At 41.6% G+C, this 19,562-nt stretch overlaps 1 protein-coding gene across 5 annotated transcripts in view; it reads left to right on the top strand.

The window, feature by feature from the left end:
• The first annotated feature begins 6,511 nt into the window (after positions 1-6,511).
• Positions 6,512-19,562, top strand: part of WASHC3 (WASH complex subunit 3) — a 33,558-nt gene continuing 20,507 nt past the window's right edge. Inside the window, exons 1-5 of one of the 5 annotated variants that reach the window (XM_077828397.1) lie at positions 6,512-6,686; positions 9,111-9,209; positions 13,376-13,441; positions 15,067-15,198; positions 18,452-18,643. In XM_077828397.1, the coding sequence (XP_077684523.1) occupies positions 6,636-6,686; positions 9,111-9,209; positions 13,376-13,441; positions 15,067-15,198; positions 18,452-18,628 (525 nt within the window). In that variant the 5' untranslated portion in view covers positions 6,512-6,635 and the 3' untranslated portion in view covers positions 18,629-18,643. Of the gene's footprint in view, positions 6,687-9,110; positions 9,210-13,375; positions 13,442-15,066; positions 15,199-18,451; positions 18,644-19,193; positions 19,305-19,562 lie in introns of those variants that run through there. The other 4 variants (XM_077828380.1, XM_077828388.1, XM_077828405.1 and 1 more) reach the window with 4 other exon arrangements.

The raw sequence follows: 19,562 nt of genomic DNA, 5'->3' as shown, positions 1-19,562 counted from the left end.
CTTAGGCGGAGGGGCCAGGGGCTCTATGCACTGCCCACACCCACAGGCACCGCCCCCGCACCTCCTATTGGCCACAGTTCCCGGCCAATGGAAGCTGCAGAGCCGGCACTCAGGGCGGGGGCAGCAGCCACCCCTGCACCTAGGAACTGGACATGCTGGCAGCTTCCAGGGCCAGTGCAGGCAGGGAGCCTGCCTTAGCCTCTCTGTGCTGCCAACCGGACTTTTAGTGGCCCAGTCAGCGGTGCTGACCGGAGCTTCCAGGGTCACTTTTCAACCAGTCATTCCAGTTGAAAACCGGAAACCTGGCAACCCTAGCCACTGCTGGGGATGGGGGTAGTTGTGGATTATGGCACAGGCCCACGGACTCATTACACACTTTCAAACTTGGTGGCACACAACTGGATTGTACAGGTGTAACTGAAAGCAGAATTTGGCCTGCAAAATCTCTGTTACTGGGGAAGACGCATGAGGAAAGAAACACAAGTTGAGTTTGTATCATTACTACTTGGAATACCACTTTTTCCTTATAAAGTTAGCACACTTGATATGGAAGTTATTGAGACAATATAGATGGAAACTCCATAATGCCATTTTTACAGTCATTTTATAAGAGTAGAACTGCCTTTTAAGGCCACAGTTTACCAGTATTCCTATTCCATATACCACAGATGTCTATGTAATGAAAATGTGAGGCATAGATTTGCTATGTAACACACAAACATTTTCAGCCACAATAGATACTATGTTCCCTCAGAGACCTTTCCTATTTCACATGGGATGGACCAAGGTAGGGAGAATGTAGAGGCGCCCTAAAAATGTATGATAATTGCTCAGACTAGATGTGTAACTGTTCAAAGAAAGCAAGAGGGATTCTGAGGTCCAAAATAAATAAAACTGAAATAACTCTATGTGCTTTCTTAGTCTATCTTTTCACTTAGCACCTGCCTTCTCTCTGCCGCTTCATGCTATCTTGCCACTGGTACTCTAAGAGCTTTATTCCCTTCAGCTCCTTGCAACTGGAACAGTCTTCCTCTATTTCTCCAGTCTATTGATGCTCCACATCTTCCCAAACCTCATCTGAAAGATATGTTTTTTCTTTGCTTTTGTCTCTCTCTCCCCCTCTCTCTTGCTAATAGCTATAAAGGGGGTAGGAAAGCTGGGAGTCAGTGACCACAAAGCAATTAGTTTAGTATATTCAGGCAATCTTAAACAATGTATAGTACACAAGTTTCCAGGACCAGACAGAATATATGCTTGTGTAATTAAGGAATTGGATTAATAAACTGAGATTATAATAGTATATTGGACAAATACACTGGGGAAGCAGCACTAATAAAAATTAGTGGGAGGGTATAGGTCATGTTTTTCACAGTTTGAGGAAAGACATGAGGGCTCAGAGATCACCCACTGGGCCTGATTTAAACTTCATTTTACAAGCTATAGATTCTTCCTGTTTGTAAAAACTGGGCAGATAATATTTCTTAGAATGTCTCTGCAGAATTTCTGGCCTGGAGTTAGTGAAGTGAATATGAAAAGTGGAGGGGGAAAAATGAATAGCAGATCATTGTAGAAGTTGAAGGAGAAAATATGAAGGACACAGCTTTGTGCCATGATGGTATAAAGACTAATGGGTGATATCTCTGCTAATTTCAGCTATTTTAGATATCAATTTTTCTATTTTAGAAGATTAAATGAGGTGTGATACAAAAAATAGGGAAGGGGGAATCTTGATCTATCCAGTAAGTTAGAAAGCAACTATCTGGCACATAAGTTAAGAACTGGATCAGTGCCCACAGCACTACACAACTGGAATAGACTGTGATGAAATTACAGGACCAGATCAAAGATTTAAGCAAGAATAGAGAAAAAAATGGCTTATCCCACAACTAAAAGATATGGAAGATAAAGGCCTAGTTTAGCCTGATGAAATGTTGATCCCTGAAAATTTAAATTTATTTGGAAAAAATAAAATTAAAACAAGCTCATCACATACTTTCTCCTTGGCTGGACAGTTCCCAGAATATGAGAGATGTTAACAATTCACTTCTGTAACCTCAAAGACTTATATAGACAGTGCTGAGGACTGCTTGGAAAATGAACATAATTAAATATCAGGACTGGAGAATTTTATTTTTCCAAGATTTTTCACCAGGTATTCAACAGCAAAAATTCATAGATTTTTTGAGGCCAGAATGGGTCATTATGATAATCTAGTCTGACCACCTGCATAAGAAAGGCCATAGAATGTCACCCCAAAATTTCTGCATGAAACCCATAACTTCTGCTTGAGCTAGACCAGTGTTTCTCAAGCCTTTCAGGGTGTCAATCCCTTATTTGATGTTAAACATTGTTGTGACCTCCTTACATTTACCATAAAAGTAAGAGTAAAAATGTACCAATGATAACCATAATAAGCCTATATAATTTGTGTGCAGATTTCGACAGGTTGACAGAGAATACTTGACGTTAGAGGGGAAAAGGACATAAGAAGTGGGAGAGTGAGATTTTCTTTGCTTTAGATTGCATTAAAATTTGCAGCACCTTGTGATTTCTCTCAGTGTCTTTCTTGAGCCCTATGGGGGACATAGCCCACCAGTTGAGAAACAGTAAGCCATAACATATCTTTTAAAGAGACATCCAATCCTCATTTAAAGACTTCAAGTGATGGAAGAGCCACTGCATTCTTAGGTAAATTGTTCCAAGGGTTAGTTAACACCACTGTTTAATGGTGGTGTTCCTTATTTCATTTGAATTTGTCTATCTTTAGCTTCCATTGGATCTTAGTATGACTTTGCTAGATTAAAAAACCATCCACTATCAGAAATCTCTTACCCATGTAGGTACTGGTAGACCAAGATTAAGTCACTGCTTAACCATCTTTTAGATAAACTAAACAGATTGAACTTCTTAAGTCTCTTATTGTAAGGCAGGTTTTCCAGGCTTTAGATCATTCTTATTGCTCTTTTCTGAACCCTTTTCAATATCCTTATATAGACACCAAAATTGGATGGACTTTTCCAGTAATGGTCTCACCAATGCCATACATAGAGGTAATGCCTCTTCTCTGCTTCTACTCAATACTTCCTTGTTCAAATATCAAAGGATTGTGTTAGCCACAGTGTTACACTAGGAGCTCATGTTCAGCTGGGTATCTAAATCCTTTACAAAGTCACTGCTTTTCAGGACCTAACCTCAACCCTCTTTGCTCCAGTTTCTGTAGAAGTTCTATGGGGAAAAAATTAATCAATAGTTTACAATTTTAAGCTTCCAGCATTTGGAGGTGCCAAACTCTTGAGCATTCATAATCATTTTTGAAAGACACACTGGGTACGTAACACAAAAGTAGCTCAATATATTTGACAAATATAAACACTGGGTGACTAGTCTCATATAAAGAAAAACTTATCAAGGGTGAGTCTTTATTTTTAAAATCTGTACAGTCTTATAACTATTTCTAGAAGTGGGGTCAGCTCACCTGAATGTCCTATACTGTGCATCATTAAACATTAATCTTGAGATAGTAAAGTCAATCTTCTGAATTTGTGGGTGTGGTCAGACGCAAAGAGTTTGTATAGAGGTATGCTGCCGCTATTCCCAATGCACCAAAACATTTACATATGTGCTTAAGTCCTTTCTATTCAGCAAAGCAACTGAGCAACTTAATCTTAAAAGTGTGATTGTATCCTGTTGAGGTCAATGGGATTTAAACATGGGCCTACAGTTTATTATGTGATTAAGTGCTTTTCTGAATAGGGATGAACTGCTGCATAGGGGCCTGGGTGCCTTTCCCCCACCCCACTTCACTTAAAAAAGCCTACTGTGCAGAATTACTCAGTCCCTTGTACCTGTGTGGTATTTACGTAGCTGGAGTTATAGCTCTGTGAAGGACTATGGGATTTTATTTATTTGGTTTATGCTCTTAAAGTTAATGTTATGGTTTTCAAAAAGTTATTATTCAGTCAAGATAATTAACAATAAGCATCAGAATGGTCTTGCTCGATTATGGAGGTGTCATATATCTGTTATCAGTCCAAGATTTCAGAGAAATGCTGAAGAAACTAAGTATCTCTCTTGGAATGTTTGTGGGTAGTCCATCAGTTTGACAATGACATTTTCATGCTCTCTCTTTTTGTGGATTCTGGAGTGATTCCGAAGTCCAAAGCATGACACACAGGCTTGTGAGCAGATTGAGTAAAGTCCTTGGTGAGCATCTTGGTAGCTATAGCAGTAGTATGACACTTTTCCCTTGCAGCTATCAATTATTTCTGTCCTCTTTAAAGGTTTGGAGAGCTTGGAGTGTTGTATGTCACCATGCTGATCTATTTAACGCAGCCTTCTCAAGATCATCTGGTTTTATTGCACCGAAGTGTGTGCTCTTCTTGATGCTGTCCTTGTTGCGCTTTCTGGGGCAGCCTCGATTCCGATGTCCTTGTGCCAATTCTCCATAGAAAATTTTCCTGGGGAGTTAATATTCAGGCATCCTAATGATGTGTCCAACCCAGCGTAGTTAGGCTTTTATCAGCATGACCTTGATGCTTATTGCATTTGACTTTTGGAGAACCTCCAGGTTCGTAATTTTGTCCTGCCAGCGGATCCTCATAATGGCACGCAGAGATCGCATATGGAAGGTCTCTAGATGTTTGATATACCATTTGTATGGTGTCCAGGTCTCACAGCCATAGAAGAGAGATGTGAGCACAAAAGCATTATAAAGTTTTATTTTTGTTGAGAGGGTTATGTTGTGGGATTTCAGGACTTTGTTAGGTAGCTTTCCTAATAACTGAGAAGCTTTCTGTATCCTGTTTGTGATCTCTTTGTTAAGAGATCCATCACTGGATCCATCCATTCCACTAATGGATATTTGAGGGGATATGGCACAGAGCAGTGAAGATGATTGGCGCAACACCACAGTTTTCTCCAGGCTGATTGTGAGGCCAAACAATTTTGATGCTTCAGCGAAGTAATCTACGATGCACTGATGATCTCCCTTAGGAGGGCAAAGAGTGCTTCTCATATTAGTAGTTCTGTTACTTTTGTTTTTGCATTAAGCTTTGTAAGATTGAACACTGAGCTGTTGTGTCTCTATCTGATGTATATGTCTCAGTTGAGCCCATTTGTAGCATGGGCCAAGATTCTGGAGAAATGCTGAAGAAACCAAGTAAGTCTCTTGCAATATAAAAGTATTAAATAATGCAAGCCTTGTGAAGTGTGATTATCATAGCGTTGCCAGCTTTCTAATCGCACAAAACTGAACACCCTAGCCCCGCCCCACCCCAAAGTCATGCCCCTGCCACTCCCGTTCCCCGAGGCCCTGCCCCCCCCACTACATTCCCCCTCCCTCAGTGTCTCATTCTCACCTACCCTCACTCGCTTTCACTGGGCTGGGGCAGGTGGTTGGGGTGCGGGAGGGGGTGAGGACTCTAACTGGGGGTGCAGGCTCCAGGGTGGGGCCGGGGATGAGGGGTTTGGAGTGCAGGAGGGGGCTCCAGGCTGGGGGGTGGAGCAGAGCGGTTCAGGGCATGGGAGGGGGCTCTGGGCTGGGGCAGAGGGGGGTGAGGGCGAGGGTGCAGGCTCAGAGTTGGGGCAGAAGGTTGGGGTGTGGGCTTACCTCAAGTGGCTCCCGGTCAGCAGCACAGCGGGAGAGCTAAGGCAGGCTTCCTGCCTGTCCTGACTCTATGCTGCGCCCCAGAAGTGGCCAGCAGGTCCGGCTCCTAGGAGAAGGTACATCAGGTGGTTCTGTGCGCTGCTCTTGGCCGCAGGCACACCCTTTCCCCCCACAGCTCCCATTGGCCACGGTTCCCAGCCAATGGGAGTGCAGAGATGGTGCTTGGGATGGGGACAGTGCGCAGAGCCCTGTGGCCCCCCCACCTAGGAGACGGACCTGCTGGCCATTTCCAGGGCTCAGCGCAGAGCAAGGACAGGTAGGCGTTAGCCTGCCTTAGCGCCGCAGCACCACTGACCGGACTTTTAACCCGGTCAGCGGTGCTGATCAGAGCTACCAGGATCACAGTGGTCCAGCCAAAAACTGGACACTTCGTCACCCTAGGTTATCGCCCCTGTGACAGCTACTCTGGCGGTGTTGGAGGAGGCTTGTTTTGCTACAAAATGGAACTGGAATAAAATTGGAAGTGGTGGCGGTGCGTCCCCTGCGCTCACGGATCCCCCGCTACCCACAACATGTGCAGGCTAGGGCGTGGGAGGGCCCGGGGGAAGGCCAGAGAGGGTTGGGAGGGGCATGTATCCGAGGCCTCCCCTCCGTCCGGCGCCTCTAGCCACGCCCTGGCCGAGCATGGGCTGAGAAGCCCAACCTAGCGTCATAGCCGCCCCGCTGGGCGCGGTCTTACAACAGCGACTGCCGCCCCGCCAGGGCCCCATCGAACTACAACTCCCATGATGCACTGGGGCGACCGAGTGTCTTCCGCGTTCTCCCCTTGCCTGTGCACATGCGCCGGAACACCGGTCCACTCTAGCGGCGTCAGGGCGTGCCCCCCCCAGAGCGGGTTTTGTATCCGGGGGTAGAGGTTAATTTTGGTACGGAGTGCCGGAGACTTCCGGGCTTGGGTCTGGTGGGGGGAAGTGGTGGGTTTGTTTAGCCATCCCCCTCCCCCCCGGACCGCTGACTCTGGCCGCTGGGGATGGATGAGGATGGGTTGCCCCTCGTGGGCTCTGGCATCGACCTGACCAAGGTACGGCCTCACCCCTCCCCCACTTCCCTGTATGGGGGGCAATTGCTGCCTTCCCCCTTCACCTCAGCTTCCTCGGCGCGGGGGCTGGGAGAGCCCCTCCCCCTGGGGCCTGCTCCCCTCTGCCTGGCGTGTGATCCTCGCTAGCCCCCTGCCCAGCCCCACCAGCAGAGCGCTCCGGGGCGGGGGGCTGAGTTTGACGGATCGATGGTGGTTTCTCTTCTCTCACTCCCCGCAGACCGAGGAGTGTTTCCCTTTCCGGGGGGGGAGTTGAACCTTAGTTGTAAAGCAGGAGCCTGCGAGTCACCTCGAGCGAGTCGCTGGTGTTTTCTCTCCCCCCCCCAACCCCGCCGCCGCCCTGAGGTGTATGTGAGGTGAAAGTCCTTCATATACGTGAAAGTCTTTGAAATCTTACGTTAGGGAACTGTGTTTGCACTTCTGTGCAGGACTCTTCTGCACATTGTACTTCAGCAGGTATGTAGTGTGCCATGCCAGTGAAGTAATATTGACCTCAAACTATGTATTTCCTGATGGCAATCTCCTGTATTGGTTTGCATCTGGTCATTAAACTCTGTGGCAAATAACTGTAGCAGCAAACTATTTGGGGAGCACAACTTCACAGTGTCCTGTGTCATTGCTCCATGCTCATTCCTAGCTAAAAACTGTGAGGTGAAGCAGATCCTCCCCAGCTAGCAGTATCAGGCCATTTCTATTCTTTTTGCTCCTTCACTTTGGTATCCAGTGTATTTCTGTGTGATATCTAATTCATGTTCTTGGACCATTAATAATGTGTCTAAACAAACTTTGTAAAGCTTAGTTTTGTTATAAACAAATGAAATTCCATTATAAACACTCAGTGTCTTTTTAAGGGCAATTTAAGCCCAGCTGCTGAGTCACATACAGGTGAGGCAGCTTATCTCACTATAGAGATACTGTGCACGGGGTCACAATATTGCACTGTCTTAAGACTTGCTATTTTAGGTCCCAAACCCAAGAGAAAACATGGGTGAGAAATCAGTGGCCATTCAAAAAATCTTGTGTGTTGAGTATTCAGGGCTGTAAAGTAGATTCTATACAACCCCATTCAGAAACCGGGAATGTGTTTCTAATGATGTACGTAGCATTCATTTCTTGCTCTGTGAAATACAGGATGTTAAAATCGCATTGTTCCAATTATCTTCATGCCTCTTTTCCTGCATCTAGTTAGTGTCTAACACGATCTTTAATGTCATGCTATTGGAGCTAAAGCTAATGCTGGATACCATCTCAAATCTGAACACTTTGCTTTCTCTAATGCTAGGAGTTATGAGAACATTGGCCGATCTGTTGAGTATAGAATCATAGAAATGTAGGGCTCGAAGGGACCTCAAAGTCCTCAAGTCTAGTGCCCTGCACTGAAACAGGATCAAGTAAACCAAGACCATCCCTGACAGGTGTTTGTCTATACTGTTCTTAAAAACCTCTTATGATGGGGATTCCACAACCTCTGCTGGAAGCCTATTTCTTAGCTTAACTACCCATATATTTAGAAAGTTTTTCCTACTGTTTAATCCAGTGGTTCTCAAACTTCATTGCATCATGACCCTCTTCTGACAACAAAAATTACTACATGACCCCAGGAGTGGGGACTGAAGCCTGAGCCCTCCCTGGGCAAGGGGGTGGGAGGAGAGGGGCAAAGCTGAAGCCCAAGGGCTTCTGCCTTGGGCAGGGGGCATGTAACCTTAGCCCCCCTTCCCAGGGCTGAAGCCTTTGGGCTTCAGCCCTGGGAGGTGGGGCTCAGGCTTTGGCCTCAGCCTCGCGTCTAGGCCCCAGCAAGTCTAACACCAGCCGTGGCCCACTTTGGGGTCCTGACCCACAGTTTGAGACTACCTAATCTAAATCTCCCTTGCTGCAGATTAAGCCCATGACTTTTTTTGTCCTGTCTTCAGTGTACACAACAAGCAATTGATCAGTTCTGTTTGTAACAGCCCTTAACAGTCTTCAAATATGTTATCATGTCCCCCCTCGCTCTTCTTTTCTCAAGACTCAACATGTCCCATTTTTTTAATCTTTCCTCATAGATCAGGTTTTCTAAACGTTTTATCACTTTTGGTCCTGTCCTCTGGACTCTCTCCGATTTGTCCACATCCCCTAAAGCTGATACCCAGATTTGGATGCAGTACTCAAGTTGAGTGTGTGTTCCCAGTGCCAAGTAGAGTGGGACAGTTACCTCCTGTGTCTTCCATACAACGTTCCTGTTAATGTTAGCTTTTTCATAACTGCATCACTTTGACTCATTCAGTTGGCAATCCACTATAACCTGCACATCTTTCAGCAGTACTACCACCTACCCAGTTATTTCCCACTTCGTAATTTTGCATTTAATTATTCCTTACAAAGTGAAGTACTTTGCACTTGTCTTCATTGAATTTCATCTTCTTGTTACAGGTTCCAGCTATTCAGCAGAAAAGAACTGTGGCATTTCTAAACCAGTTTGTGGTTCACACAGTGCAGTTTCTCAACCGCTTTTCTACTGTTTGTGAAGAGGTATGTTCATATTGCATCACTTTGCATCTGTCTTCACATGGATGAACATATACTAGTATAGTATTCTGATTTCGGCATCTTTCAGTGCCAGTTGACCATGCGTATTAGTTGGAGTTGAAAGAATTAGTTCACTGTCCACTTAAGGTTTCGGCTGAGTAAGTGGACTAGTGCAGATTTCTTCACCTGTGTATGAGAAACCTCTAATTTTACTAAGCCAATAGCCCATTTTTATTAAGTCTTGAAGTTTGGACATTTTACATGATTTGACAGTCTTAGAGACTGTTGTCTTCCACAAAGCAGGTATGATATAAATGGCAGCAGTGCAAGCTCTCCTACCTTATCAATGTGTTTCAACCATGAAGTAGAGAGACCAGCACAGGTTGAGAGGGTACTTCATTCTCCATGCCGATTCAGTTCCATTTTCTTTTGGCAGAAACTGCCAGCAGAGTTACCTGTTAAACATTAGTAGTGGTGGTTGTGTGGAGTTGTGAAATAAATATCTCAGTCCATTTAATCTCAATCAAAAGTCTAATAAAAAGCCATCAGATTAGGTTTTTTTGGTGTCATTATATGCTTTACTGGGGGCTTGTTTTAGTTTTTTTTGGTCTTCCAAGTACTGGGAGTTTGAGGATAGTGTAGGATTAGACATACGCATAGTACATTACCAAGAAACTGGGAGTAAGGAGGAAGGTGATAACGGTTCAGCATTACCTCCTTCAGCATGGCTCAGCCATTAAACATTTGCTGTGGCTTATTTGAAGCTGGGGAACTGGGTCCATTTCATAAATCTGATCCTACTTCATAGCTGGATAATGTAACTATCCAGTATCAACAAACTATCCAACTTTTGACTTCTCTCTCTTGCTCCTTCTGACTCTTTTTTTAAAGAGGGTAATGATTTAAGATGCTTTTTTGTCCTATAGCTTTAAAATGAGTAATGATGAAAAAAATTGACATGTAGTTCATAATGTGAGCCAGTTTTTAGTTTCTGTTCTTTCAAACTGCTAAAGTCAGCCGACAGTGACGGGTTTTCAAAGTGAATTTAGTGCCTATGAAAATGTTGCATATTGACAGCACAAGAAAGTCTTCTGGTTAGCCACAAGCAGCACCATGCAAGCTGTCTTCCTTCTGAAAGGGCTTCTTCTGAAGTTGAGCTGTTAGTTTGGTCTCAGTGTACTTTCTTGCCTCATCATTTTTGCTGAGGGTGTCAGTAGTAGCTTTTTTGTGATTGTCCTTTAGCTTGCTTTAGAATACCAAACAGTCATATCCAGTGCTAACGATTTAGTCAAATTGTATTTGACAATACAGATATGAAAGATTCTGTTATCTGTTAATGCTGCCTTGAGTCATCCTCCTGACTCTTAAATGTAATATTTGGCTATTGTGCCAGCATAAAGGGTTGAGGAGGAGAAACTAAACATAATTCTGGATTTTTAGCAGAGGAAGATCTTGGTATTTGTGTCAGCTTGACTACCTCACTAGAATTTTTGTCAGTACTCCAAAATCTGGGAGACTTCTGTGAAGCCATAGGACCGCAATATCTCCTTAGGAAGCCTATTAAATACACACTTTCCAAAACAGAACTATATATTTAATCAGAACACACAAACACTGTTAAGTCTCATGCTCAAACTACATATTTTAAACCATGGGTAAATATTAATTTTGTGAAACATAATAAAATGAATTTAAGTACAAAAACTATATTAAATGTAAAGCCCCTGACTTAAATTGACAAAAGCCAGGAAATTCAGAGTTGAGTCTGACACTGACCTCAATTTGAATTTCCTGGCTTTTGTCAAATTAAACAAGACATATAATATTATGCAACTGAATTTGTATGTACCCCCAAGTGGCGCTTTTTTTTTTAAACAACAACAAAAACACACCAGCAGATTAACTTATTGTAAAGGACAAATCATGTCTTACTAATCTAATAGAGTTCTTTGAGGGGGTCAACAAACATGTGGACAAGGGGGATCCAGTGGACATAGTGTACTTAGATTTCCAGAAAGCCTTTGACAGGGTCCCTAGCCAAAGGCTCTTATGTAAATTAAGTTGTCATGGGATAAGAGGGAAGATCCTTTCATGTATCGAGAACTGGTTAAAAGACAGGGAACAAAGGGTAGAAATAACTGATAAATTTTCAGAATGGAGAGGGGTAACTAGTGGTGTTCCCCAAGGGTTAGTCCTAGGACCAATCCTATTTAACTTAATCATAAATGATCTGGAGAAAGGGGTAAACAGTGAGGTAGCAAAGTTTGCAGATGATACTAAACTGCTCAAGATAGTTAAGAGCAAAGCAGACTGTGAAGAATTTCAAAAAGATCTCACAAAAACTAGGTGATTGGGCAACAAAATGGCAAATGAAATGTAATGTGGATAAATGTAAAGTAATGCACACTGGAAAAAATAACCCCAACTATACATACAATATGATGGGGGCTAATTTAGCTACAACTAATCAGGAGAAAGATCTTGGAGTCATCATGGATAGTTCTCTGTAAATGTCCACGGAGTGTGCAGTGGCGGTCAAAAAAGCAAATGGGATGTTAGGAATCATTAAAAAAGGGATAGAGAATAAGACGGAGAATATCTTATTGCTCTTATATAAATCCATGGTACACCTACATCTTGAATACTGTGTACAGATGTGGTCGCCTTACCTCAAAAAAGATATACTGGCATTAGAAAAGGTTCAGAGAAGGGCAACTAAAATGATTAGGGGTTTGGAACGGGTCCCATATGAGGAGAGATTAAAGAGGCTAGGACTTTTCAGCTTGGAAAAGAGGAGACTAAGAGGGGATATGATAGAGGTATATAAAATCATGAGTGGTGTGGAGAAAGTGAATAAGGAAAAGATGTTATGGGAACAAGTAAATAAAAGAACTAGGGGTCACCAAATAAAATTAATGGGCAGCAGGTTTAAAACAAATAAAAGGAAGAAGTTCTCCACACAGCGCACAGTCAACCTGTAGAACTCCTTGCTTGAGGAGGTTGTGAAGGCTAGGACTGTAACAGGGTTTAAAAGAGAACCTCCATGAATTTGTCTAGTTAAGTCCATTAATGGCTATTAGCCAGGATGGGTAAGGAATGGTGTCCCTAGCCTCTGTTTGTCAGAGGGTGGAGATGGACAGCAGGAGAGAGATCACTTGATCGTTACCTATTAGGTTCACTCCCTCTGGGGCACCTGGCATTGACCACGGTCGGCAGACAGGATACTGGGCTGGATGGACCTTTGGTCTGACCCAGTATGGCCATTCTTGTCTTCTTACAAAGACTCCTCTGTAAACAAGTCCAAAGACTGTAATTTTTGTGATACTCTGTCCCTCTTATTTCTCTAAAATGTTGGCAAGGATTGCCATTTTCTGAGGTTTTAAAGTTCTGCTTATGAGCTGGGCGGAATCTTGCTAGCATGCCAGAAGGCAGTCAAAATGCTACATACTGCTACCCGACTTTACTGGGATGGTCTGGCTAGATATAGCAATGGTTAGATAAAGCAGTGACAGTTCCTGTGGATTAATTTTTTTAAAATATGTTACATTTTAAAAGAACTTTATACAAAATTTGCTTGTGAGATGGAACTGGAGCATGGTAAGGTTTTAGTTTGTTCTGGCTTACCAACAGTTTTGACTGTAAATGACTCCCATTCACTTTCCTGTATTCTTTCTGATTTGTGTCTCCTCCTCTAGTCCCTCCTCATATGTCATTTACTTCTCACCTTTCATCTTTCACATTTTTTGATAGAAGTTCTTTGAAACAGGTAACTCCGAGGATACAGTATGTCTAACTTCATTACCCAATACCTTGAGTAAGATTCATTAACTGTTGTACTCATTTGCGTGTAGTCTCTCTCTATACCCATTACTGCCTTTTGGCAGCATTGCTATTAATGAAGAAAGAGCTGTAGGTAATGAAATTACTTTAAATGCCAACAAATGCTATATAGGAATCAACATGAAGCAGTGTCTCTTGGTGTATAGTTAGCACACTTTGGTCTTGTTCTAACAAGGGTTGCCATGTCACTTATTTTGCATCTTCAATAGGCTGAGGACATAAGTATATTTCTTGTTTGTCTACATGTTCCTTGATTTACCATTGCCAGTTTTGGATTTTAAAAGGGCACTGAACAGTGCTGTCATGTCTTAATTCTTTTTCTCTCCTAGAAGTTGTCAGCTCTATCTCTCCGTATCCAACAAATTGAAACAACGCTTAACATTTTGGATGCAAAGGTGTGTATGTATATATAGATGTGTTTTGGTGGTTTTTGTTTACAATGCTCAAAGTCAGATTTCCTTATAATTAGCAGACTTTTGCACTGAGGTACAATTGTCATCAGAACTGTGCTGTAATGGAATTTAATGTATTAAAATAAACTGTCAGTATGACAACTTTAAATTACAGCTCAGGCTAAATCAAAACTTGCTGCAAACTCTTCTTTCTCATGCTTTACCACTTAATGTACAGTTTAAACAGCCATGGAGCATGGAACAAAGGAGCAGGCAGCATGTAGTAGAAGGTGATGTTGGTTTTATCCTTAGTATTGTCTTCTGTTAAGTTTTTCCTTTGGAGGAGGGAAAGATTAAATACAGCTTTATCCTTATTACAATACGTAATTTGCTCCAAAACTGCACGTACCACACTAACTCTGTTAACTGTTATATCTACTTTAAAGTAAAGGTCTTGGGGTTAATGTCACTAGACCTTGGTGGATTAATTTGTTTATGGTTGGGTGTGTTTCCACCAACTTCCACATAAAGTAAAAAGTTATTTTTAAGAACTAGATGGCTTATACAGCTTTAATTAAAAGTATAGCCTAAACTATGTCAAATTGAAGACAGATATATAATTTGGATGAAAAAATGTATCCTGTATGACCAAAAGATATAGCTTTGTAGTCATCTACTTACAAATATATTTTAATTAATTAGAAAAAAACAATATAAAACTTAGACCCAATCTTGCTTCCGGTGACATTAGTAACAACACCCCCTTGATTTCACTAGAAGCAGGCCCTCTGTTTGGAATTAACTCAAACTTCGGAGTGCAAAAGTTTAAGTATAATCAGAAGGTTTCCATATGTGTGTGTATCTATCTATCATCTAGCTAGCTAGCTAATCTTTCTTGAAGGTTGTAAAATAGAAGCATTGAAAAATCCTGCTTATACAGACTGAATAGGAGGATTGTCCTGGATGAATATCCAATGCTGTCAACGTCTGCAGAATCTAAGCAATCATGAATGACTACAAATTGCGATTTATAAATGATACTGAGTAGTTATTGGTTCAAGGAAAGAGAACCAGAATGACTCTGTAGCCTGGCAATTAGTGTATTCACTTAGGATGTTCAAGTCCTTTCTTCACTGTGTGTTTATACATAGTGGAACAGTTTCAATAGGAGACACTGAGACTGGCCTCAGAATATCTTGTAGCATAGTGGCTCAGGCACTCTCCTGTAATGGAGAATCCTGTTCAAATCCTCTCTCCCCATCGGGCAGAGGGGCAAATTGAACTTGAGTCTCCCACATTTCAGATGACTACTTTAACCACTAAGTCCTGAAAAATATTTTTGGGGCCAAAACAATTGTGAACTTGATATGGATTCACCATAATTTTGAGTCAAGTGAAACACACTTTTTGCGAATTAACTATTTGTCTAAAAAATTTCACGCAACTCTAGTAGACCAGGCCTGAATGAGGAAACAGCAAACTATTGTCTTGCTTACATGGGTACTATCAATTGATTTCCTTGCTAGACTGGTATATGTGCTGACTTCTAGGTGATAGGAATGCATGTTATCGGTTAAACTTAAGATGTTACACTCAGAGTTTACTTGAAAATTGTCTTCTGCATTCAGTTGTCATCTATTCCTGGCTTAGAAGATGTCAAATTTGAAGTGTCCAGTGCAAATATGAACAGTGTTACAAATGGTCCAGTTCCACAAGCCACTACAGATCAGCACTCAGTATCTGTATCTCCTCAGTCAGAAGTAAGTATCAAAGTTTAAAAAATATACTTCTTCCCAGAAAGTGTTTCCTCTTGGTTGAACAAGATGGAGTGAACAAGCATGTGTAAGGAAAAAATCAGACCAAACTTTAACTCTATAATACATTTTCCATTTCATGTTTGTGTTTTTTTTTTAAAAAAAAAGCTTCTTACACTTTTTTGTTAAATTATGTTTGAATAAAAATATTATACTGAAAAATTATTTCCTACATTTTATTAAATCCCACTGAAAGGTCAGCTTGAACTAGGTAGGTAAGGGGGTCAGGGACATAAAGTCATGCATGAGATTAAAATTTCAAATCCCACCATTCCAGTTCCACTGGTGTTTTTAGAATCCGAGCTTTCAGCTGAAACCAACAAATTTCTAGCACTTTCTATTGCAAATGCATGTTTGCTCTATTAAATCCTCTGTTTATTAGAGGAGCACTTTTATACTAAATGATTATCAGCATAAAGGAGGCTAGATATGCTTTAAACACACTCTCAGTTTATTAAGAATTAGCATTCCTGTTGGCCACTTCACAAAGCAAGACTCTCTTGCCTTATTTTTGAGATAGAGAAGTGATGTATTTTCCTGATCATTTCACCCTCAGTCTCCCACTCTTCTCTGTTTTATAGCAATTATAGTGTAATAGTTTACCTCAGCCCAGAGCATGGGTAAAGTCTGAAACTTGGCAGGAGTTGCTGTGAAGTGACAATGGCTGCACTATTGAAAATCCAACAGATTGTTACTCTTCCTGGCTTATTAATGCTTAGTAACTGTAGATTCATCTGCAGAATTGTGATATGAAAAAAATCTGTCTCACTTTTAGACACATTCTGCTCATTTACACTGACCCCAAAGGGGAATAGCAAAGTAGAAGCAAAGGTGGAGAGTTTCTTAGGCAGTACTGTACAATGTCAGTCATATCAGTCAATAATTAGCAGTTTTTCTTTTTAACTTTTCTCTGAAAACTTCCACTGGCTCTGCATTTTAAAGCAGTATTACATATTTCTGAAAGTGGGCTTCAGGCTCATATCTTCAGATGGACAATTTAACAACAAAGCCTGGTAGAATGAGTTTAATAGCTTAAACTTTTTCTGTCCTCCCAAGTCCAAATATTGGAGATCAAAATGGTAGATGATGGAAACATTAGTGCAAAAAGATAATGTTCTAATTATATTAGCAAAAGTACTTCCTGTAATCTTTTGTATTTTTTCATAACTTTAAGTGAGAACGCTCAGTTTATATGGGGAATAAGTTAGGACTAACATGAGTCATTTGGGAGTTATTGGTGTGTTAGTATAAAAGAATATTTTTAATTTGTGCCAATGATCATGATTTTAAAATCTAGTCAAATACAATTGAAATTCGTTCTCTCTACATATTCTGCCTACAAACAAAACAATCTGCTTGACTCAAGCTTTTTTTTTTTTTTTAAGATTTTGAATTTAGTATTGTGGGTTTTGTATTCATCTCAGTATGTGTAGTGGATATTATTGTTAAGATTCCTTATGTTTAACTGAAACAATACATATTAAATGTTGAACAGATATATCAATGAAATTTTACAAACAGTTTTAAAATTTCTGACACAACTAATTAAATTTCTTTAAAAGCTAGTTTTTTCCAGTGTCTATAACTGACAACATAAGAGAATCTTTGTTGATTCTCTAGTATGTAGGGTCTCTTGCTGATAACATGACTTTGGAACACTTGGCACAGGGCTTGAAAAAAGGAAAAGGTAGTTTATACATTTTACCACTAGAGGGTGCTATGCAGATTACTCAAATAGCAATTAAAATGTTTTACCTAAGGTAAAAATTTACTATGTTAGTCTTATCCATTAAAGGTAAAAAGTACAACATGGGGAAATTATGAGCTAGATAAATATCTCAGGATTCTGATCATGAGCCACTGCCACTTTGGTGGTGGTATCAGAGCCAAGTAATAAAAGTTCAAGGGGTAGCATCAAGTAGGCATCTGGCAACTGAAAATGTCATCTTAATGCCCTGTAATTAGGGCTAAGAATGGAATGAATTTTACAAGTAACCTTAGTCCAAATTGACTGACATTACTTGTAAAATTTGTTCTGTGCTTGAAATTGACTAGCCAAGTTTATTTTTTGTACTAAAAAGTTTGTAGACATTTGCTTTTAAATTATTTTTTAAAGATGATAGTTTGGGGTCATTTTCACAATTTCTGTGCCACCTGTGAAATTGTGATTTCTATAATGTAAGCTTCTCAGAAACTTGTGTAGCTTTGTTCTTGTTTCAGACTTTGACAAAGTGACTCACCAGCCAGTGCACCCATCTTGTGGCTGGATGTGGTGGTGTCAAGGTTTTCCTCTCCATAGCCTTGTTGACCCACCCACCGTTCAGGTCTTCATAGGGATTTAAAAAACCCATGACTTGTCTGGGTCAGCTGCCATTAGGTCCCAAGGCTCAGGTTCTGGAGCTGTGAAGCTGCGGTTTAGACGTTCGGGATCAAACTGGAGCCCAAGCTCTGGGACTATGTCAGGTGGTTGGTCCAAGAGTTCAGGCTCAAGCCTGAACATGTACACAGCAATTTTTAGCCCTGCGAGTCAGTTAGCTGACCTGGGCCAGCCGTGCCCATGCCGTGCATCTTTCATCCCTGTGCAGATATACCCCCAGTCAGCCTGCTTTGTTTTGTGACTCTGCCCTCCAGCCAGGTCACTTTTTAGTCTCATCCCTTTGAGGTAGAATTGAGTCCAGTTCAGTAATAGTCCAGCAGCTACGTGCTAGGACTAAAGTGAGATTCTAGACCCACTAGACCTCATGAACCTTGCCTAGTGAAGGCCCTGGACCTTTTGTTGTTGGCCTGAAGGGGAACCCAGTCTCCTTCTACCCTGGGTTCCAGAGTTTTCCCTAATTTTTCCCACCCATGGGAATTTTGTTATGTGCACTAATATGGAGGTGATGTGATTCATCACCTCCATATTAGTGCCCATAATAAAATTAATGTGGCAGGCTGAGGCCAAGGGATGTGGAGTATGGGAGGGGACTCAGGGCTGGAGCAGAGGGTTAGGGTGCGGGGCATGGTGAGGGTTCTGGCTGGAGTGCAGGCTTGTGTGGAGCCAGGGATGAGGGGCTCAGGAATGCGACAGAGGGTTGGGGTACAGGGGGTGAGGGCTCCAGCTGGGGATGCAGGCTCTGGGATGGGGCTGGGGATGAGGGGTTTGGGGTGCAGTGGGACTCCCTGGGGCTACGGTGGACAGTTCTCTCTCTCCCTGCAGCAGCACCTGGGCACCCCAGCCTCAGTAGATCCCGGACAGGGGAGGGGCGCCTGTCCCCTGGCTGCGGCAGGTTTTGGACTGGGCTGGGGGAGGGGCACTTGTCCCCCGGCCGTGTACATCACACGGATGCAACACAGGTACTACTACATGGTATACTTTATAGGAAGGCAAGTTTGAAAATACAATCAAATTGCAAAACAGTAGAAAATAGACATAAATACCTAAAAAGTAGTTAATAGATAATGTCCTTTATGAATGACCTGTTCAGGATAAGTGTACAATTTAAAGCAACACGATCAGTCTTTTTTAAGACTTTGTTTTTAGAAATGTGAATATTACTCTGACATAGGCAAATGAAACACTTGAAAAATCATAGCTTTTTTGGTATAGTCCTTTGAATCAACTGAATGATATGTAATAAAGCTGTCTGAGTGAAGCAGAATTGCTTTTGATCATCAGCCTGACAGCTTTTTCATGACTTCTTTAACACACAAACTTTGAATATAATTAAATTATTTATGCTATTCAAAATAGTTTCTCTTACAAAAATATATGGTGACAAACACTAATGAAAGTAATTCCAAGTGGCAATGTGTGTACATGTAGACGTCTATAGTCTGTCCATTGGGGCAAAGAGGAGCTAATTTTACCCTACTCCCAAATCTTATTAGCTGAACTCTCCTTATGTACTCCTGGTCCATGTTGTTACTCAAGATTTACATACAGTGTTCTCTGTATACAGCAGAATAGCATACATGAGGTAGGACAACAGAAAACAGAAGCAGCAGCAGAAAATGTCATGACTGTAGCCAAGGATCCAAGATATGCCAGATATCTCAAAATGGTTCAAGTGGTAAGTCTGTTTGTTCTTTCTCTAGTTTCATTTGAAATTCCTTTACATTTTTTATGATGAAACTGTTTTGTAGCCATATATGAATATAACTGATTTCCTAATTTACACAAACTTATTATTATGGTAAGTTCTGACTGTTGCACCTATCTGAAGGGCAGATAGGATATCACAAATTAAGTTGGGAAAATATGCAGCACTTCAGACTGAGGGTTCTCAAACATTGTTTTAAGGTGGGCCGCTTCTAAATAGAGTATCTTG

The sequence above is a fragment of the Eretmochelys imbricata genome, chromosome 1 (genome assembly GCF_965152235.1).
Source record: "Eretmochelys imbricata isolate rEreImb1 chromosome 1, rEreImb1.hap1, whole genome shotgun sequence".
NCBI classification, from domain to species: Eukaryota; Metazoa; Chordata; order Testudines; family Cheloniidae; genus Eretmochelys; species Eretmochelys imbricata.
This window is presented reverse-complemented; position numbering and strand designations above follow the sequence as displayed.